This window comes from Mixophyes fleayi, chromosome 1 (genome assembly GCF_038048845.1).
Source record: "Mixophyes fleayi isolate aMixFle1 chromosome 1, aMixFle1.hap1, whole genome shotgun sequence".
Taxonomy (NCBI): Eukaryota; Metazoa; Chordata; class Amphibia; order Anura; family Limnodynastidae; genus Mixophyes; species Mixophyes fleayi.
Window position 1 is genome coordinate 162,373,067 of NC_134402.1, and position 22,611 is coordinate 162,395,677.

The window sequence follows — 22,611 nt, forward strand, 5'->3', positions numbered from 1 at the left end:
CACTAATGTTAAAGAGGAGAAACTTCATTACCATTGTGCCATGTTGCCTACTTTGTCAGTAAATATATGTGTGTAAATATAAACAACTTTACCCATTAGTCTATTAAACAAAATTGCAGAAATGTGATTGCATTAAGAAGCAAACACTTTGGAAAGATGTACACCTCAGATCAATAATGAACTGTTTTTAAATAGGTTCATTGTAGCTATAATGGCCTAATTTTGCATTAATAGTATGACCTATTTGTGTTAATAAGATGTTCTTTTTAGGGGGATTCATCACATTCATAATAACCCAGTAATATCACCACTGCTGTTAATGTTAGCAGCAGATAATTCAGATTATTTACCAGGGATATTACAGTTAAAAAATATGTGTTTATTAGAGAGTAAAACTTCTCAGATGCTTCTTACTAAGGGTGTGCACCGGCCACTTTTGGTGTTTTGGGTTTTGGGTTCTGATTAGCTTGAGGTTTTGGGTTCTGATTTGTTTTGCCAAAACACCCCACGAAAGGTTTTGGTTCTGATTTTTTTTTAAAAAAGCATAAAAAGTGCTAAAATATATATTTCGGGGTTTTTTTCACTCCTACACTATTATTAACCTCAATAACATTCATTTCCACTAATTTCCAGTCTATTGTGAACACCTCACAATATTGTTTTTAGTCCAAAAGGTTGCACCGAGGTAGCTGGATGTCTAAGCTAAGCGACACAAGTGGGCGGCACAAACACGTGGCCCATCGTATGTGGCTGTGTAGGCTTGAATGGCTTTTTTGCTGCTCCTCCATCCTCTGCAGCATATAGAGGGTGGAGTTCAAGCGCGTCACTACCTCTTGTTTTAGTTGATGGCAGGGCAGGTTCATGCTTTTTTGATGTAGCAGGAACAGTGAACGTAGTTTAATATCTGATACTAATATTTCTGCACTGTAGGAACAGTGAACGTAGTTTAATATCTGATACTAATATTTCTGCACTGCAGGAACAGTGAACGTAGGTAAATTTAGCAGTACTAATATTTCTGGACTGCAAGAACAGTGAACGTAGGTATAGCAGTACTAATATTTCTGGACTGCAAGAATATATTGCACTAGAAATTTTTTTATACTTTTTAAATAATTTTTTTATATTTTTTTTTATTATTTTTGTATAAATTGTTTTAATTTTTTTTAAATTTGTTTTCTATCATTTTGTTTTTTATGTTTAAATTTTTTTTTTATGATTTTTTAGTCATTTTAAAATAACTATGGACTTAGTAGAACAAAGCACAGGACAAAAGCACCACTGGACTCAGCAGGACATGAATTTTAATTTAGCAGTACTAATAATTTTGGACTGCAAGAACAGTGAACGTATTTTAATTTAGCAGTACTAATATTTCTGGACTGCAAGAACAGTGAACATATTTTAATTTAGCAGTACTAATATTTCTGGACTGCAAGAACAGTGAACGTATTTTAATTTAGCAGTACTAATATTTCTGGACTGCAAGAACAGTGAACGTAGGTAAATTTAGCAGTACTAATATTTCTGGACTGCAAGAACAGTGAACGTAGGGTAAATTTAGCAGTACTAATATTTTTGGACTGCAAGAATATATTGCTCTAGAATTTTTTTTATACTTTTTAAATTATTTTTTTATATTTTTTTTTTATTATTTTTGTATAATTTTTTATTTTATTTTTTTAACATTTTTTTTAAGATTTGTTAATAATTATAAAATTACTATGGACTTATCAGAACAAAGCACAGGACAAAAGCACCACTGGACTCAGCAGGACAGACACTGGCCAAAGCACCACTGGACTCAGCAGGACAAAGCACTGGCCAAAGCACCACTGGACTCAGCAGGACAGAGCACAGGACAAAAGAATAAAGCACCACTGGACTGATCACACAGGAGCAGGAGCACCACTACCCTACAACCTCCCTCTACCCTGATCACAGCCCAAATGAAAATGGCGGCCGCTAGCGGGGAATTTATGCAATCCGAGTCTCGCGAGATCCGACGCAAGACTTGGATGTCAGAGCCTCACTATCATTTTTTTTTGGCACCGGAAATACCCGAGCAGTGCTCGGATCCCGTCGGATCCGCACTGTTCGGGTGGGCTCGGATTAGCGGAATCCGAGCCCGCTCATCCTTACTTCTTACACCACAGCAACACACTGCTTACACAACTGTCAGTTTCTAACAGTCTCCTGTCTTCTGTTTTCTTTTTTTGAACTTTATTAATATCTTAACAATGATACTTGGATACAGATATTTATATTAAGCTACATAGGGCCTGATGCAGAGTAAAACGCAACTTGGGAGTAACTCAGTATTCAATCATATTTCAGCCCATATTCTGAGTCGTACTCATCTCAAGATGCGTCCAGCTCTGCATCTTTAGCAGGGGCAGGGTGGCATCTGTCCACAGACCAGTCCCATAGAGGGCTACCTTGTGCTGGGTCAGTGTGCCACCTGCAACTTTCTTTCTTTAAATCGTTCCTAATAGCCCCCTGGCTAAATTTGCCAACCCTCCCCTGATCTTTAGCATATGCACCGGTTTATGGCAGGTGTACTTACACCACATACACATACATAGAACTGGCTTGGAAGCGCAATAAAGCTTTGCATACATTTGTTTTCATCAGGAAAAAAGCATTTGCTATTAGGTTTCATATAAAAACACAGATGCCATCTTCCTTCTCATCTCATACATTTCACCAAATCACCTCTTGGATGGCATAAGATGCTGAAACATATTCTGCCTCTGCAGATGATAATGTTTGATGATACTGGTGTTTCAGCTGAAGCCAATAGAGCTAATTGCGAACAGAGTCAGCACACTGAGCAAGTTGAGACTGTCTGAATAGTTTGGTAGTAGATGTTCATTTGTAAGCCGTTTTTGAACACAAGTAGGTATCAAACACTAGCTGGGTAGGCACACAAGGAAGTAGTTAGAGGTTAGTGGTATCGATACACAATCAAGTTGTCAGATAGAAGTTGGGTTGATACACAAGCAAAAAGTCAATATTTCAAAACAACAGAATCTACGATAGGATCGTAGATCTCTGAAATCATCAGCCAAGCCTGCCTCCTTGTAGCCTATGAGGTTAAGGTCATCTTTTGCCGATTTTCATATTCAAATGTTGAGTCTATTTAAAAATATTGACTCCAGTCCAATCTCTTCTGCAAGACTTAGTCAGACATCTACAGAGAATTCCCACTGTGACTGCAATATCTGGATGAGTAGCTGTTTGTCAAGTACAAAAATGCCCTCACTGCTTGTCTGTAATTCTAATTGTAAGATTGAAGACTCCTTCCAACTTCAGATGGGCTGTATCCATCTGCGTTTGGTATCTTTAGTTTCTGTCATTCTAAACTGGTTGAGGAATATTTTTATTTTATCATTCTTTGTGAGTAGAAAGCTTCCATCTTCCTCTTTCTGAATCTCCCAGGTCCTTAATTTGTGACTTCCTTGTCTTCCTTGTGAGCTCTGATCAGATCATCTTCATAGAGAAGCAGGTATATCCATTTTTGGAGTACAAGAATGGATCAGCTTGGCTTCGTGGGAACCATTCCTTTTACAAAACCTTGTTCTTCTTTGAGTTCCATGCTCTGGCTAATTGAGTCTGAAGAGTGATATCTGTAATATATGTAACTTGAAAACAAGTTTTGGCATATCCTTCAAGTTGTGACATGTATAAATCGTCTTCAATGTCACCATTCAAAAAGGATGTTATGATGTAATTATGTCTCATTTTCTTCTTCCAGACAACTGCTATGGCTATAAGAGTAATGAATATATTTTGTTTAGTAACTAGAGCAAAAGTGGCATATATTTCCACGTACCTTCCCTTATTAGCATGATCTTCGCTTTAAACTTTCATGTCTGGTGGTCCTGGCCACTGTAAACTTCATTGAGGTGCTGTTAGTAGCTATTTTTCCTAAACATCTAACTTTAACAATTGTCTTTGGACTATAACATGTAAGTAGAATATAGTCCAGGCGTGTCAAAGTTAGGTGCAAAATTTGAACTAAAACAGCAATCGATCAGTCACTTGCTTTTTCTGGCTAGTTTGTACTACACAGATAAAAGCTACTTGGTGATTGGTTGATGTGGTTTAGAACAAATTTTAAGACTAAACCTAATGTTAGTAAATGAGCCCTTGAGAATTGGTTAAAGCCATACCAGTTGCAAGAGAATACAATACAATGCAAAAATCATTCTTGTGACTTCAATACAATATAGAGAACATCTTAATGTCTGATATACAGACAGCATCTTAATAAATAATTTATAATACTAGCATTATTGTGACCTTTATACAATGCAGAGATGATTTTTGAAATCACTGACTCACTGTGTATACTCTACTCAGTTGTCATTTGCTTAAATAAAGCAATTTTTTTTTCTATTTTTTTCAAATAGCGTTATATTTTGTAGTTTGTATATCTGACTGCATTGTTCAAAAAAACCACTGACTCACACTGAAAAAAGCAATTATTTTATATTTTCTTCAAATTGCAATACCATGTTGTATTGGAGGGGAAGGTACATTTAAAATGTGAAAACCAATTAATACAGCATGCCATAGATCAACTTTAAATTTCGGGTGTACAAATAAGCTATCAAGTATTTGTATGCTACATGAAAAACATCCAGTATATATCTGATACTGTACTCATAAAGAAGCCTCCTTTCACCATTTCTGCAAATGTGTGGATGAGCAGCACAAGTATAGCTGGTGATATAGAAAGTGAGGATGCCACTACGGATTTGCAACAAGATGAGGGGGATATTTGTGTAGCTGATGACGGCGCTACACAAATGTTGATGAGGATGATGTTGTTTGTGTAAGTCCTGCACCAGTGTAAGCAGTTCTTGCACGTGATAAGAAGGCCATTGTCATGCCTGGGCATAAAATCAAAAAAATTCACCCTCTTATGTGTGAAATTATTTTTACCCAAAATCTGACAACAGTTCTAGCCATTTGTAGCGTTTGTAAGCCACAGTCAGTAGAGGTAGGAACCTTAACCATCTAGGAACCTCATCCATGTCACAGCATTTAAAGTGAGTTCATGACAAGCTTTTGGGAGAAACTTATGCAAAAAAATAACAACAAGCAGTCCAGCATCAGCTAGCTCCCTTCTCTCAGCTAGATCCCAGCACCTGCAATCTACACCCTCAACACATTCATCATTAATAGCCTCACTAGTGATCAGAGTTAGTCCTGCATCCAAGTTGCTAAGGCTAGATGATTCCTCCCCTATCCAGGATTCCTCAGAAGAATCCTTGAGCGTTAGGCCCGTTGTTGCTGGGGGTGGATCTTCATCCCCGAAGCAGGCCAAGAAGAATACTATTATTAGTTTACAACAATTGACTGTTAAACAATCTTTTGCAAAAGGAAGCAAGTATGACAGCCGTCACCCAGTCGCACAGCGGATCACAGGCACCATGACGACTTTGCTAGTATTAGATCTGCATTGCATATCCACTATTAATGCAGCAGGATTTAGACAGTTAATTGAGGTTCTATGTCCCCAAATTCCATCTCGACAACATTTCACTAGACAAGCAATTCCTCACCTGTACCAGGAGATTACAAAAAACAAAATTATTGGGCAACAAAATGCCATTGTACCCACTGTGCACTTAACCACAGATATGTGGACAAGCGGAACTGGGCAAACTAAAGATTATATGACTGTGACAGCCCACTGGGTTGGTAAATCACCTTCAGCAGCAGGAACAGCAGAAGCATCTAACAAACAATGCCAGATCTTTCAGAGGCAGGCTACTCTGTGTATCATCGGCTTCAATAAGAGGCATACCGCTGACAACCTGTTAGAAAAACTAAGGGATGTCATTGCAACATGGCTTATCCCACTTGGACTCTCCTCAGGATATGTGATTTGTGATGCCACCAATATTGTGAAAGCATTACAGCTGGGTAAATTCCATCACATTCCCTATTTTGCTGACACAATCAACTTAGAGCTTTTTAAAAAATTACAGGGACGTGCAGGAGATGCTGTCTGTGGCCCAAAAAATTTGAGGACATTTTCGGCGTTCAGCAACAACATGTAGGAGATTGCAGAATTTTATTGTCCTACACTGGATGAAAATAATATTGTGACCTGTGGGGTGGTCAAATTTGACTGTAAATGACTATAAATTAATGTTATTGAGGTTAATATTAATGTAGGAACAAAAAAATAGCCAAATTATATGATTTTAGCCATTTTTAAAAATACAGATCCAAAACCAAAACATGCGAGGACGGTTTTAGAAATACCAAAACACAAAGTTAATCCAGATTCAAAAATGGGGGTCAGTGAACATTCCTGTGTAGAATACTGTGGGAGGCAAACTTCTTTGTTTGTCTTTTAATTAATAAGGATTTTATTTGTGAGATTGTATTAGATAAAGCTATATTAACATTTTAGCATCAATTCTTTGTTTTCTTATCTCACTAAAATTGGGACTATTTATCAAGTTTCAGAATAAACCCTTGACACCAATTAGAAAAACAACAGGGGTCCACAAAATCGTCCACCTCTGGCAAGAGAACTGGCAGTTGCAGAGGCACTGGAGTATATGAGGAACGGTGGGGATCCCAGAAACTGGAAACCTTTAACTTTTGTACTTGGGAGGTTTTCACTCTATAATCTGAGGGAAATATCGGTTCAGGGTGCTGTTCTTTGAAATTATATTTTAAGTTCTATCCTATATTGGGCAGCACAATGGCCTAATGGTTAGCACTTCTATCTCACAGCACTGGGGTCATGAGTTCAATTCCCAACCATGGCCTTATCTGTGAGGAGTTTGTATGTTCTCCCTGTGTTTGTGTGGGTTTCCTCCAGGTGCTCCAGTTTCCTCCCACACTCCAAAAAACATACTGGTAGGTTAATTGGCTGCTATCAGAATTGATCCTAGTCTCTCCCTCTCTGTCTGTGTGTATGTGTGTGTGTGTCTACATTAGGGAATTTAGACTGTAAGCTCCAATGGGGCAGGGAGTGATGTGCTGTACAGCGCTGCGGAATTAGTGGCGCTATATAAATAAATGATGATAATGATGATACTAGTTCCTATAAATGTAGCGCACACAAGTTTGCTGTGCCTCTGCATTAATAAGTGAGTCAATACATAACATGATTTGCTGTTTATTAAAGAGGCTACTTAACATAAAACAAGAAATAAACTAGTTAAAAGTAATGAAAAACAAGAAATAAACTAGTTAAAACTAATTAAATCAAAAGCTTGAAGGTTGCCAGTTCATGTTTTCAGATGACTTTCTACAATGTGCTGAATCACTGGTACAGTGATTCCTCAAAGTCTTTCTGCACTCCTAAAATCATTCATGAATAACCACTTTAGTTAAAAAAAACAAAAACATTTGCCATGTGTAAAAAATTTATAGTTGGTATAATGCTATCCTGAAAACAGAAGTATGCCAGTGATTCAGAAATTTGTTACATTTTATTACAAACACACAAAGAAAAATACTGTTCAAACTGAGATGTAATTGCTATGGAAAATGTGCAGCTATTTAATATTTCCATATATGACATAAGAGTCAAGCAGTTGCTACCTCTAAAGATTTACTACTGGTGTGATTCAGCTAAATGTTTAGCCCTGTAAAGTGCAGATTTCTTTTTATAATATTGTCCACAAAAAAAGCATAATTTATTTTATTTAAAAAAGTCACATTAAAGATGCTAATAGAGCATATGTGTCTTTTCTCTCAATATAAAAAGCACAAAAGAAATAAATCTGTAAATACTTACATACCGTAAGTTCAGCAGACACAGAAAGAAAAGGACATAAAAGAAAACTAGACAAAGATAAAACCAGGGCTATGCATTGATAACACCAAGCAAACATACCTAGGCCAGCCAATGGAAACCCTGGACACGTGAGACATCTGCAGGTACATTATACAGACGGCTCTGAGAAATAAACGAGTTGCAGAATAAGCTATAATCCCATGTGACCAATATACCAAGTGGGAACTATGAATTTTATAATAAGGGAAATCGGATTAAAGGCCACCCAATGCTTTATCTGATTCACTAATTACTACAGACAGTTCATTAAAGGTTTTTCCACCCTTATTTCTACTATCACTCAGCTTACTCGACCAAGCCCTGGCCTAATGAAGCACTCCTTGCATTCAAAGTCTTGAAGGAGGCCTTTTCATCTGCACCTGTCCTGAGAGAGCCGGATTTATATAAACCCTTCTTTTTAGAGGTAGATGCCTCATCAGTAGGGGTAGGGGCAGTTCTTTCTGAAAAGAGCCCTTCCGGTACATTCAGGCCCTGTGGTTCCCTCTCCAAAAAAATTCTCCTAATGAAGCTTACACCTCTATTGGAGACAAAGAGCTCTCGGCTATTAAGGTTGCCCTTGAAGAGTGGAGGGTGCCCAGTTCCCGGCTACAGTATTCAAAGACCATAAGAATCTTATCTATTTGCAATCTGCTAAATGCTTGAATCCCCGGCAAGCACACTTGTCATTATCTGGTACCAAGAATTTCAGGGCCAATGCCCTCTCCAGATCTTTCAATATCTCTGATTCCTGTTCTGCTTTGCCACCCAAACTCATTATTAGCCCTTTCAAGGTTCTGGCTCTGACCAGATCCTCCACTAGAACTCCTCGTCCGGTCGGATATTTTGTATATACCTTGAGAAAGACTCCAGTGGGTGGGTCGAAATGCGTCAGTGGATACATACTGGTGTTAGAAGCAAAAAACACTGCCACAGCTGATCTGATAATCGAGTGAAGAAATCCGTAACCTTACCATCTGATTCATGCTGAATATCATGTGAAGCTTCAAACTCGGAGGATATACCAACACAGGAAATATCCTAAGGAATTATACCAAGCAGCTATACAGATTGAAGGCTGTTTCTCTGGTTCTCCCAAAAATTACCTATTCCAAGAATAGAGATCTGATACCATTGACTAATTGTGATAGACTATTTGGTTTCCATGGAAAAAGATCAGAGTCTATTATTGAATGGATTCATATGTGATGGGGATATCATAACCTCATAGAACATTTTACATTTAAATGAGATTTTTCACATCTATTACTTAACATATACATATTTATTATTTGTCTTTTGTGTTTGCTGTATTTGCGCCTGTGGTTGACAAAACATATTTTAGTGTACATCGGTCTGATATTTTGTAGAGACCCATCTACGCAACAAAGTTCTAAAGTGGGCTCATAGTTCTGAAATTGCTGGGCATACGGTTCTCAAAAAAATGATTGCCCTTCTTTCTCATTTCTTTTGGTGGCCTTCGTTGGTCTCTGATACCCAGAAAAACATTCAGACCTGCAAAATCTGTGCCCAACATAAGACTATCAGACGCCCTCATGAGGGTCTTCCTATTCCTCTTTTGGAGTCTCCATGGCCCAGTGTTAGTATGGACGTTATTACGGATCTTCCTAATAGTAATGGATACAGTTGCATTTGGGTGGTAGTTGATCATTTCTCAAAATTCTGCGTCTGAGCTGACATTTTTTATTCATTTTAATGACCTTTCGACTCCATGGATGCCCTTGAGAAGTAATCTCCAATTGCGGAGTTCAGTTTGTCTCCAGGTTCTGGAGGGTTTTCTGCAAACATTTTGGAATCAATTTAAAGTTTTCTTCTGGGTACCACCCACAAACTAACGGCCAGACTGAGTGGGTCAATCAGGATTTAGAGTCTTACCTTCAATGTTTTTGCTCAGAGCAACAATCTTCCTGGAGTGACTTTCTTCCTTGAGCAGAGTCTTCTCACAGCTTTCTTTACTTTCTTTAGAAGACACCCCATATTACCCATGTTCTCAGATCTACCTGACTCCTCAGTTGCAAGTACAATCCAAGCTTCAGCAAACTTCTAACTGCTACAAACATTTTTCAGACCGCCATCGGAGAAATTTCCCTGTACTCCATGTAGGACAAAGTCTGGCTGTGTACAAAAACCCTTAAACTCAAGATGCCATCCATGAATTTGAACCTTGTTACATGGGACTCGTTACTATCAACCACATGATTTAATGCCATCACTTATAAACTTTGGTTACCTTCTTCCCTCTGGGTGCCTAACTCGTTCCATATCTCCTTGCTGAAACCACTCATCCTCAATGAATTCACCAATACATCTGCTCCTCCACCTCCTATCAAGACTGTTCTAGGTGAAGAATTTGAGGTGGAACGCATTGTGGAAGCATACACTCCTCATGGCAAATCACAATTCTTGGTCCACTGGAAGGGCTATGGTCCTGAAGAGGGATTTTGGGTCAACAAGGAAGATCTTCACGGCCCCTGTCTTTTACCAGATTCTTGAGAGATCAAACTGCTGGTTATCTGAGGAGAGAGGGGGGTACTCTCAGGCTCCATTCCAGCATTTCCCCTCAGTGCTGGGGATGGACGCCTGCCTTTTCTTGCTGCCGGTGTTCCATTGCTTAGCAATGGACTGATCTTTCGGGTCCTCGCCGCGCGCGCTTGTGCGGTGAAGTCTGCATCCCATTGCTGGGCACCGGGAAGCTCTTCCTCATTCTGCCGGAATTCAGCTGCACTGGATCATTAATCTGTTACCACCTATCAAGCACCACTTCACTCTATTTAACGATCCTCCTTACTGCAAACCAGTGTAAGAGTATTGGTTCACACCTGCTCCAGCACTTCCTGTGATTCTCCTGTTTTCCAGTGTTTGCTGACTTTGGCTTGTTTCTTGGCTTATTCTCCTGGATTCCGATTTGGTGCTGCACAGCCGGTTTGGTTTCACCTTCTGCTTGTTCCTGCTGCCTCTTCTGTTTATCCCTGTGTACTGCGCTGCTGTCTGGCTTTGATTCAGACTGCTCGTCCATTCCTGTTCACCATGCTACTGGTTACTCACTTGGAGAACTGCGACCTGTGCAACTCACGCAGCTAAGTCCATACCTCCTTGCGGGGGTACCTGGTGAACACCGAGGGTGCATTAGACTCCGTGTCTTCTTGTTTAGTAGAGCCAATACCAGTCGGTGGTGCATTCTGCTACATTATCATGACAGCCATATTTAGACAACCCTTCATGGACACTAGATGAAATGATATGTGCTCAGATAGTGGAAATGCATGTATCCCAACAGTAACTTCCGGAAGGTAATCTGAACAATTTGATTGTGGCACACACAAAAAGGGGTGTGGTCACGCCACATTGGTGGGCATGCCACTTTCCCGAAGGGTGTACCTAGCTCTTTTTTAAGCATTATGACTCCATCAACCCTATTCCACTCTCTTACAAAAGCTTTGAATTGACCCACCCACCATGGTTATGGCCCTGCTCACCGATGTATTTGGCATCCTACCGTCCAACTTCCTGGGAGTCGGGACAAATAAACTAAAAGTGTATTTTTCAATATGGAAATTACTTAAAATTTACTTATGTGGGGGTAATTTACATAAGCTCATTTGTGTTTATCACTAAATAACGGTATTACTGCAAAAATCGATCCCGACCTGCGTGTTTTGTTTAATGGTATCCAAAACAGTTTGAGTGTAATTCACAAAAGTACAGACAAATAAAGAAAAAAGTTGGTGTGGGCAAATTAACACAGATTTTAACAAATCTTTTTTGTCAACATGTTGTAAGTTATGATGGACATAATGAAAAAAAAGTTTAATTTTTCTTTAACAGTTATCTTCATGAGAAATAACTGAAAAGTATAGTTTCATAAATAATTGAAATCAGTGGTCAAGGGGGTGGTATGAAAATTTAGAAGTGGCGGTATGGAAAATGTAAGTGAATGGTATTGACATACCACCGTATAACAGCCCACTTCAACGTCTGGTTGAAATTGAAAACATAGCAGTATTAACCATTAATTATTCTTACAACCGACGAAAATGCTACAAAAATCAACAATACCTATTTAAAACAATGATCTCATTTGAGGAAACATTTTATGAATAATAGTCTCCAGGATAATGGTTGCTAATACTAAAGTATATGCACATGACTGATGACACTTTTCTCTCTAGCAATAGAACTGTAAGCCACTTCTGTGAAGTTTGGACTTTTTCTCCTGCCTCTAATAACCTCAGTTCACACTGAATCATCAACATGTTCTGTGCTGGCGTGTATTTCCTTCTGCTACAGATGAGTTTCTTCAATACAGTTTCTCCCGGGAAAGTTTTGGCTTGGCCTACAGAGGCTAGTCATTTTTTGAATCTGAAAACAGTTTTAGAAGAGCTAACACATAAGGGCCATGATGTTACTGTGCTAGTTCATTCAGCTTTTGACATTAAGGGCAATGACACAGATTCAGCTCTAAAATTTGAAGAGTTCTCTGTTCCATTTACAAAAGAGAAGCTTGAAAACTTTCTGGATGAATTTATAAGTTTGTGGATTTATGATGCGCCAAATATGTCATATTGGGAGTTCTATGAACAAATGAAAAAATATATGCAGGAACACCTGAAGAGAAACGAACTTGTGTGTAGTGGTGTAATAAAGAATAAGTTGCTTTTAAAAAACCTGAAGGAGGAAAAATTTGATGTTGTGATTTCAGACCCGTTGACTCCATGTGGTGAACTTATTGCTGAGCTTCTTGGAGTGCCTTTCGTCTATTCTTTTAGGTTCTCAATGGGCAACTCAATGGAAAGACTGTGTGGACATCTCCCAGCTCCCTTTTCCTATGTTCCTGGCACCATGGCGGATCTCACTGACAAAATGTCTTTTGTAGAAAGATTGAAAAATATTAAGTTCTATATATTTCAGGACATATTCTTCCATTTAGTATTTGCCTGGTTCTGGGATGGTTATTTTACCGAGGCATTAGGTGAGTATGAAATGGGGAAAAGAGGAAGGGAATGTGATAGAATGCCACATCTGATCAAATAATAAATATTGTGCAATTCTCTGTCATTCTTTCACTGGTGACACATGTACGTTTTAGAAAGCGATGATTTTTCCAGCTAGTTTGTGGTGTTCTGAAGCTCTAAAAGTTACACGCAGTAGTGTTGTTTAAACTGAAACATTGCTAATCGCTTCTTGCCAAACATTAGAAACCTCATGTTCCATTCACTTTTGCGTGTCTTAAAGAAGCTTTAGAGTTGCACTCTTTTTTGATTGATCAGACTTTAGTTATCATGTATTTAGTACATGGTTAGAATCTGATTGGTTGCTATAGGCAACACCTCCACTTTTTCAAACCCGCCGTTTAGTAAATATACCCCTTGATCTTGATTTGAGTTTCTACTTAATAGCTCTTTTTAATCTATTGCTAGTGAAGAAATGTAATATTTTTTATAAACTGAAAATAATGTTAACATATAGTAATTACATTTTCATGTTTTTTTTAAAAGTGAAGATATAAAATTATGACCTGTAGCATGTGCTATGTTATTAAAAACTTTAGCACTACTTATGTTACTAAAAGTGTATTGGAATTTATCAGGATTGGAATTTTTTTTTACATGTGTCCCACATGCACTGCATAGTCATAAGCCCTATAATAACGTCTCATAATTAGCCACACTATTATGTTTTATGCAGAAATATACCAACATTTGTTATTCAGTGTGCAGCCTCCTTCATTTCTATATTACAATATGCTAATTGTACCATTATTGCAACAAAGTAAAAATAAGGAACTGTGGAAACTAAAATATTATCTGGTCATACTAAATTGATTCATGTCAGCTGAAATCCCTAGCTCACAATTAAATATGTTATAAACAACATAATAGTTTTTTTTGTTGTTACATTTATTGTGGAAAGTCAGTAATTATAAATTCAAATGATCCAGTAAAATAGGATAGGTAAACTATGTAGGTAATCAGAGCGATGGCCATACCCAATAGTGGAACACTGTCGAAAATACTTTACCACTAAGCAGAGAGTTGATGTGTATTTTATTTAACAATTGATTTCTGACTAGGTGTCAGTTATTTTTACCTATTTCATTAAAATTAAGTTAATGGAGTATTAAGATTAATCAGAAGGCAATCTAACGCTACTATATTAGTGCGTTAAGCAATCTTTACTGGCCTAAAGCTCTGTTTTCTTACTCATACACTTCTTGCCTTGTAGATCCCATACAACTGTTAGATGAAAAGATCATATCCTGTGTGTTGTTTCCACTTGCATCCCTCATTACCTTCACTGGACAATTAACTGTGTGCTGTCTATTTTAAACATGTGAATATTGGTATCCAATGACATATCATGCACAAGCTGATCAAATAAACCAAAGGGACATTGCAGGCATTCATTGGCATTGTTTTGCACTGTTAAGAACAGGAAAGTATCACATAATGATAATTATGATAATATTCATCATAATACACAGACAGATAAACTGCATACTGCTGATTCCCTCAGCATTACACTATACCTTAACGTTAATCTTAACACTATACATTCTTAACTACAATAAAGACACCGACAACTTTGTAGTGGCAAATAAAATAACTTTATTTAATTTATTATATTTATTTATTTATTTATTATCAACATTAACCTATGAAAGGGTGGCGGCGAGAGTGATACAATCAGCTAACAACTAATAACAAAACCGAACAGTGTATGGCCCACAGGCACTAACCACTGGTCCCAGGCACCACAGTCCTATACGATCGGCCGGTGCTAAATCTGGCGTCATCGTGACCACTCCCCTCTGGGCTCCCCAAGACTGGCGTCTGGCGTCATCGTGACCACTCCCCTCTGGGCTCCCCAAGACGTACGCGCACAGTGCAGGTCAAAGGGTCCTCGCACAGAGGTACCAAGAGCCAGGGTGCTTCGAAAGGAGCAGTGACTAGCGGCCAATCAGCGGTAGCACCGTATGAATTAGTCGCTGATTGTAAAAGCTCTCCTGCCACGCTGGAGTCCTTTAATTGACACCCAGCCCGCCACCCATAGACCTCACTAAAATCCAATTACCTTCTTCGGAAAGGTGAACCCCATCGTTCCTATAGAGATGCCCAAACTCAGATCTTATCAAGGGGTGATCTACCACTATTCCCCCTATTTCTAAAATTATCTTCTTTGTTGCTCTATTTAACTCGGAAACCATGGCTTTTATTTTATTGAAAGCTATCTTTGCACGTCAGTTAATTCGGGGTATTATATTGGACCAGCACACCGATATTGAAGGCCACCGATTTTTAATGCTCCTCAGATCTTCATGAATGGCAATAATTAAGTCCAAAGACTTACCTATGCCCACATCATTACCCCCAAATGTATCACCAACACATCTGGTGGGCCTGCTTTAGTAATTTCAGCAGTCAAAAGTGGCATCAAACCTTGCCATCTCAAACCTCTTACACCAATCCACCGAATATCCACTGGCCTTCCCAAGGCTTCTTTATTGTTGGCAAATTTATATATGGCCGCCCAGAACACGAATGAATGCCCAACAAACCATATTTTTAAACTCCGACTTGAACCACCTGCAACACTGATAATAGGAGTCATCACCAACAGGTTGCTCTCATACACCTCACACCGATACACCTTGTCCCCTTCTTGATATTCATATCACAGCTCCTTGTAACATAGAACAGTTAGTTAACTTCTAAGTGACTTCAAGTGACTTTTAATTACTTTTAATTTACTTTACCAAATATTAAAAAGGGGGGGTAGTGTTAACCAAAATGAAGGTAAAGACTAAAGACCATAACCCCGGAGGCACAACACTAATCAGGCCTTTTTCAGAGGAAAAAAATGGCAAAATCCCTTCATGCCCCCGTATAAAAACAACGGCGAGCGGCAGAGCCCAAGGTTAACACGGGAGGGGGTTGACCTACTGCGTACTGACTATTTATTCGGCCTGATATACGTTTTGTACGCATCTGATTTCCACCGACCTATAGCTTTAATGGCACTAACTGAAGAGCCCTCCTAAGCAGCAGCTGTAGCTGCCCCAATCCTGAAGGTGTGCGTACCAAAGCGCGACGGGTCTATACCCACATGCACTAACGCACGCTTAAATATGGCTGTGAACTGAAACTTCGACAGTGGAGACCTGTCGGCATGAATCAACCAGGGCTCATCACCACGTGGTCTAATTTTCTCAAACTTATTGCCCAAAGACACGGGACAGATCTCACTATCCTCCTGAGCAGAGATGGAAATCCACTGACCATGAGCCGATTGATCTGTTTTGGATCTAAGGATTTGACAAGAAAGCATGTTAACATCCAAAAACATATGCCTGGCCGACAAAGCGTTCCCCAAGTCATGCTTAGATTGCGCCACTAACTCACTCACCCTAAATGCGCCAAAGAAAGCAAGAGAAAAAGCTGAGCGAAACAGCAGCACCTTGTAAGCATCATCAGCTATATGTGCCAATGCAGACATAATTTTTCTTAAAATACTCTTATCAACAGGCCTTCTCACATCCTCCTTCCCTGGTTGAACTTTTGACCAGCCCTTCAGGGCTTTAGATATTAAAAACCCTTTCGTAAAATCAGTCCACCCGTGAAGTTTGGCCATAAATGAAATGCCCGTCAGCATGGCTGCCATTAAAGTTTCAGTAATTTCCTCTTGATTTTTAGCCCAAATAAAATCCAGCATGTCAGCGCTCTGACCTGAGTTGCACCGACCGCGCGACTGTAAGAATTGCCGCCACTGCAGCCAAGCAGCCCGATATGCTCTCATGGTGGAAGGAGCCAGCGACGTTTCCACCAGTCTTACAAAACCTGCTCGACTACCTGCCAAACAAAAGGGGGACATGGCGTACCCTTAATGTCAGCCTGTGGAGCCAATTCCCTAAAATGGCCCCACTGCTCTCGAGATAAAGCATCAGCCACCCCGTTCTCTGCACCAGGGACATGTCTCGCCTTGAATGTAATGTCATTTTCCAAACAGCGCAAAACTAGGTGTCTCAACATTTCTATAGCTGGAATAGAGGATGCACTCTGTTTGTTAATACACTGCACTACACCCAGGTTGTCACACCAGAATATCACTTGCTGCCCTTTCAACAGCGACGCCCATAGTTCCACCGCCACTACAATGGGAAACAATTCCAGCACCAGCAGGTTGCCTAGCAATCCTTTGGAGCACCATGACTCCGGCCATCGATCTGCACACCACCTACCCTTAAAATAGGCTCCAAAGCCCACGGATCCCGAAGCGTCCGTTACTAGCTCAAGCTGTCTACTGGCAACAGGTGGAGCCGGCCAAATACGAATGCCATTAAAGTTCTCCAAGAACCCCAACCACATTCGCAAATCTCCCTTCACCTCCTTAGGCATGGTAACCCGCGCGTGCGTTCGTGACAATCCTGCCGTAGCCAACTGCATCTTTCTACACAACACTTTTCCCATTGGAATAATTCTGCACGAAAAATTAAAGGAGCCTAACAATGACTGGGCCTGGCGCAGCAAAATAGACCTTGAAGCTAAGGTGAATTCGATTGAGCTTACCAGCTTCTTAACCTTCTCCTGGGGCAATCTACAACACCCTTCCAATGTGTCAATCTCGATTCCCAAGAATGACAAACAATGTAAGGGACCCTCCGTCTTGTCATGTGCCACCGGCACTCCCAAAACAGAAAATAAAGCCTGAGCCGAAAACAGTATGTCTGCACACTCTGATAAATCAGCCTTTCCTATGATCAAGAAGTCGTCCAAATAGTGAGCAATTCTCACGTGACTCGTTCCTGCCTGTATACACCAGTGCAGGAAGGAACTGAATGCTTCAAAATACGCACAGAACACTGCGCAACCCATCGGCAAACACTTGTCTACGTAGTAACCGTCTGGCAGACAAAAACCCATGAACCTAAATGACTCCGGATGAAGGGGAAGCAAGCGAAAAGCAGATTCAAAATCTAGCTTCGCCAACAAGGCCCCTGACCCAAAGGATCTAACTAAGTCTAAGGCTTCCTCAAATGACTGGTAACTCACGGAACTGTCCTCCATGGCTATGGCATCGTTAACCGATTGCCCGTGGGGATGTGACAGGTGCTGTATGAGCCTAAAATTCCCCACTGCTTTTTTAGGCACTACTCCTACTGGGGATATCACCAGCTCTTTTATTGGCGGGGATGCAAAGGGGTCTGCCATGCGACCCAAATCCACCTCTTTCTGCACTTTCTCCGCTAGGATCTCTGGATAAACATAGGCTGACCGCAAATTCTTTTATGCCACAGCCTTGACGGTACCAATTATGGGAAGGGGAAAACCGTAATTAAAACCTAAACTCAAAAACTCTGCGAGTTTCCTGTCTGGAAACCAGCGAAGCCACCTGTCCAGCTGCTGCGTCTGGACTGGCGATCCAGCCTTACTGAGTAGGCCCTGTCTCTCCCCTGCCTCTACCTGCACCCGGCACGGTTCTTGTGCAATCCCGGTGTGGGTGCGGTCCCCGGCATTTGGCACAGACATGCTTGTATCTACAAGCATTTCCCCGAGCGCATGTGCCACTGTTAAAGGCAAAGCACCTGTTTCTATTCTGTGCTGGGGGAGAACTACATCTCCTCTGCATGCGAAACCTCTGTCTAAACTCTTGCCCCTCACTTTCCCTTGGACGCATCATTTCCATCCAAGTCTCAATGTCCTTACAGTCAAATGGGATGATGTGTCTCCCTTTGACCTTCTCGCGGAAACTTTCGTCATAACCGGCGCCAAATCGTACCCCCGTCTTTTTTATAAATCCCCGTTATCAGATGCAGGTATCGCCAAACATCCACCGCCGCCTCCGGCCTAGTTTCTAAGTAGACTGAAGCAAAGACGCTGAAAGCAGTCACCCAATTAGGGAACGACTTATAAGCATCCTCGCCTATCCCACCTTTCTCTTTCGCCTTCGCCAACTCCTTCTTTCCTGCCTTTGTTATTATAAAAATGTCCACATATGCTCCTTTCTTAATTCTATCTCTGGAGCTCCTCCTGATTCCCGCTGTCAGAGCTGTATATACGCAACACTACCACTGTCCTCCGCACGCGCTAGCCTCTTATGACTCTTACTCCCACTGAAATGCTCATTCAACAACCTCAATACTTTACGTGAACTACTTTCACGTTCAGAAGAGGACCCACTACTTGTTGATGACATAAGTGAACTATGAGACTGTGTGTATAATGAAACTTGATCACACTCACCCTGAGATGAGCCCCCCGGGCTGTCCACTCATTGTAACCCGGGCGTCTTTGCCACCCCAGCTGCCGTCCGTGTGTGCGATATACGCCGCCTTCCTGCTGATCCTGACACATCCGCTCGATCACTAACCTTCGATCTGCTACTGCTCTGCGTTTGGGCAAAACAGCAGCCACAGGGAAAATATACAGTTAAAATATACAGCACACGCAAAACCACTTAATGTAACACAAACAGGGAAAAACAAGAAATTTAACCCGGAAAGAGAGAAAGAAAAACAAAAATAAAACAAGGGAAGACTAAAGGGAGAAAGATGACAAGCAAAGAAATTAGAGAGCAAAATTAGGCAGAGCTATAGACAGTAATACAGCTAGACTAAATAACTCTCTCCACTCAGCCTGACAGCGATCCGATCAGCAGAAATCCCGATGACTAGAGGAAGTTGAACTGCCTAGTCAGTGGTATATATCAAAAACTCCTCCTCCTCCTCCCTCTAACATCCGGGAACAGCACTCCTCCCACATTTAACCCTGTAATGTCCGTGCCTGCTTCGTGACAAGCAGCTGCGTTTATCTGCATTCAGCTTAAGGGCTTCAATTTTAAAACCTAAGATAGCCATGTTGTCACAACATTCTCTTGATCCATAATAGCATATATATAGTTGTGTTCTATTTCATATCTACTCTTCTATGCCAGTTGTCTGAGTTCTAATAAAATAATTATTTGGATTTAAAAATACAAAACTCCATTCATTTAAATTTTTTATAATGGAGGAATGGAGTGATTACATTGCTTCTTTTTGTTCTATGCTTTTCTTCTTCTTCCTCCTTCCTTGCAATTTAGGTTCGGTTGGTAGGAGAATGAATATGGTGACAGAGGGACAATGATACTGGTAGGACTTACTTGCTCCCAACTCAATAACCGACAGCAAGAACCTTTATCCTTTTATTTCTGGATCAAAGAGGTTAAGGTGGAAAAGGCAACTTAGAAATAATACTTTCAATACACATGGGATGGACAACGCATTTAGCATAGACATTTAAAAAAAATAGGTATACAATCACTGCAATAAACAGGTCAACCCAGATAAAGATACGGATCCCCACAATATCTCAATCTTTTACTTGAAATTAAGATGAAGTAGAAACAGTTGTTTATTCGTTAACAAATGGATGAAATTAAGCAGTTTCTGTAAATAACTGATTTTTCAGCACAATAGTTGCACAGGCTAAGCTGCGGGTTTGAAAAAGTGGGGATGTTGCCTATAGCAACCAATCAGATTCTAGCTGTCATTTTGTAGAAGGTACTAAATAAATGAAAGCTAGAATCTGATTGGTTGCTATAGGCAACAAATGACTGGGATCTGTAGTTCCACAGAACTGAACTTTATCCAATAGTCACAAGGTTCCCATAACAAAGCTACTGTTTTGTGTTTAAATGGTACTCCAATGCAGTCTGAGGGCTAGATTTACTAAGCTGCGGGTTTGAAAAAGTGGGGATGTTGCCTATAGCAACCAATCAGATTCCAGCTTTCATTTATTTAGTACCTTCTACAAAATGATAGCTAGAATCTGATTGGTTGCTATAGGCAACATCCCCACTTTTTCAAACCCGCAGCTTAGTAAATCTAGCCCTGAGTCTCGTAATCCTACAAATCCAAATAAAGTTCTGACAGATAATTCAGTCTCTGCACCAAATCTGATCCTTGATGCTGCATTCACCCTCTCAAAATGGTGGTAGATAACAAACACAATTCCATTAACTGCAGTTTCCCGTGTGATGTACAGCAAAACTTTAATCACTAGGTGCTTTTATATCCTGAATCTGGCTGTGACATGTAGTGCCACGCTGTTTCACAGACTGTGACTCACTCTCTCAGTTCCTCTAATTAATAATACAAGTGTTCCACATATATTCTGAGGATTTATACTTAGAGCTTTAATCTTGTTTCTCACTACTGTTAGGTCTCAAACAGTACAAAGTCCCACTCTTATAGGGCATAGATTACTGACTCACCCCAGCACACTGGGCTGCTGATATCCCTGTTGCTGCCTGGTCAGTCAGTTAAAACTTGTCAGTATAGCTGCTGTTAATCTCCAACCAGAAATTTGCTTGTCTGTTTTCTTTACACAGCACCTCAAATCACACTTCTTCTTTACTCTTGACAGAAGTTCCTTGCCTAAAACACAAACTCAAATCTTGCAGTATCTTTGCTGTAATCTCACTCTCAGTCTGTCACTCCTTGACTGACAGCTGCGTGAACCAATGAGCAGCAGGAGCAAGGAATCTCTTGCTCTATGCTTCTTGAGATTGCACAGACCTTTTTTTAATAAACTTTTTTATTGGTTTTAGTCAAGGTACAAAAATGAGAACCAACAGTAAATCAACAGGTGTTGTGGTACAGTGGTTTTAACAAGACAATATCAATGTAAAAAAATAGTGCTTAACCAGATTGAGAAACCTAGTTATACCACGGGGTAAGTTTATATCAAGTTTTTTTAGAGGGAAGACGAATAATGGAGAGGGGAAAAGAAAAAGGGGGGATTATTTGGCAGTTGTGGGAGTGCTGGGGAGATGGTAAGCAGCGGTGACTGATGAAGCATAGTTGCCTACTCTCCTGGAATGTTTCGTGAGACTCCCAAAATTCTGTGAGTCCTCCCGGACTCCCGGGAGAGCAAGCTAACCTCCCGGTTCCTAACCGCCTAAGTAGCAAACTGCCGGGGACGGGGCTTAGGACACGAATTGCGCATCATCGTAGCCCTGCCCCCTGCTGCAGTTGGTCAGAAAATGTGATTGTCATTTAGGGGGCGGGTCCAAATGACACAATCCGCTGGACCCTGACCCCAACACACCCAATATCCTGGAGCAGTCCTTGCTAAAGTTGGCAAGTATTCTCTGAAGTGTTATGTAGGCAGCTAGGGAGAATGTAACAAATAAGAGTATGTTGTGGTTAAGGGAGGGGTAGCTCTATAGTGATCTGTGCAAGGCAACAAGAAACACAGGAATGTAGTACGGGTGTTGTGCAATTTGGCTGTTATGTTGTAAAAATACCTTTTGGTATTGGTAGTGAAAATATTGTTGCAGTGGAGGCCTCCTCACAATCCTATACAGTTCGCGGTCTAACAAGCTTGTCCGACAAATCCTGAATATATTTGAAGACATTAATTAGGTCACCTCATATGCACTTTTTTTCTAAAGTAAACTACTCCAGTACTCCGAAGTCTTTAATTTAAATCCTCCATTACTTTTCTTTAATAAACTTGCTTGTCTCTGAAACCCCTCAAGTTGTCCTATGTTTTAGTTCTACACAGGTACACAAAACTGTACCACGTATTAAAGGCAAAATTCCATTTACTTCTCATTTATCTAGGACTCATTTTAATCATCCCAGGGTTTTATTAGGACTTGCAGCAAATGCTGGACACTAGGTGCACTACTCAGATTATAGACGGCATATAGAACAAGTTCTAAATCTGATCTTTTTATCAATCGTAATTTTAAATTCATAGCAAATTTTATTAAGCACAGCACAGACAGATTAAACAAGA

At 40.2% G+C, this 22,611-nt stretch overlaps 1 protein-coding gene across 5 annotated transcripts in view; it reads left to right on the forward strand.

Annotated features, from left to right (window-relative positions):
• Positions 1-22,611, forward strand: part of LOC142144222 (UDP-glucuronosyltransferase 2A2-like) — a 125,296-nt gene that overhangs the window by 66,672 nt on the left and 36,013 nt on the right. For 2 of the 5 annotated variants that reach the window (XM_075202845.1, XM_075202819.1), the window contains exon 1: positions 12,068-12,800. The exons of the other annotated variants lie outside the window; for them this stretch is intronic. In XM_075202845.1, coding sequence (XP_075058946.1) covers positions 12,083-12,800 — 718 coding nt within the window. In that variant the 5' untranslated portion in view covers positions 12,068-12,082. Of the gene's footprint in view, positions 1-12,067; positions 12,801-22,611 lie in introns of those variants that run through there. 5 annotated transcript variants of the gene reach the window in all.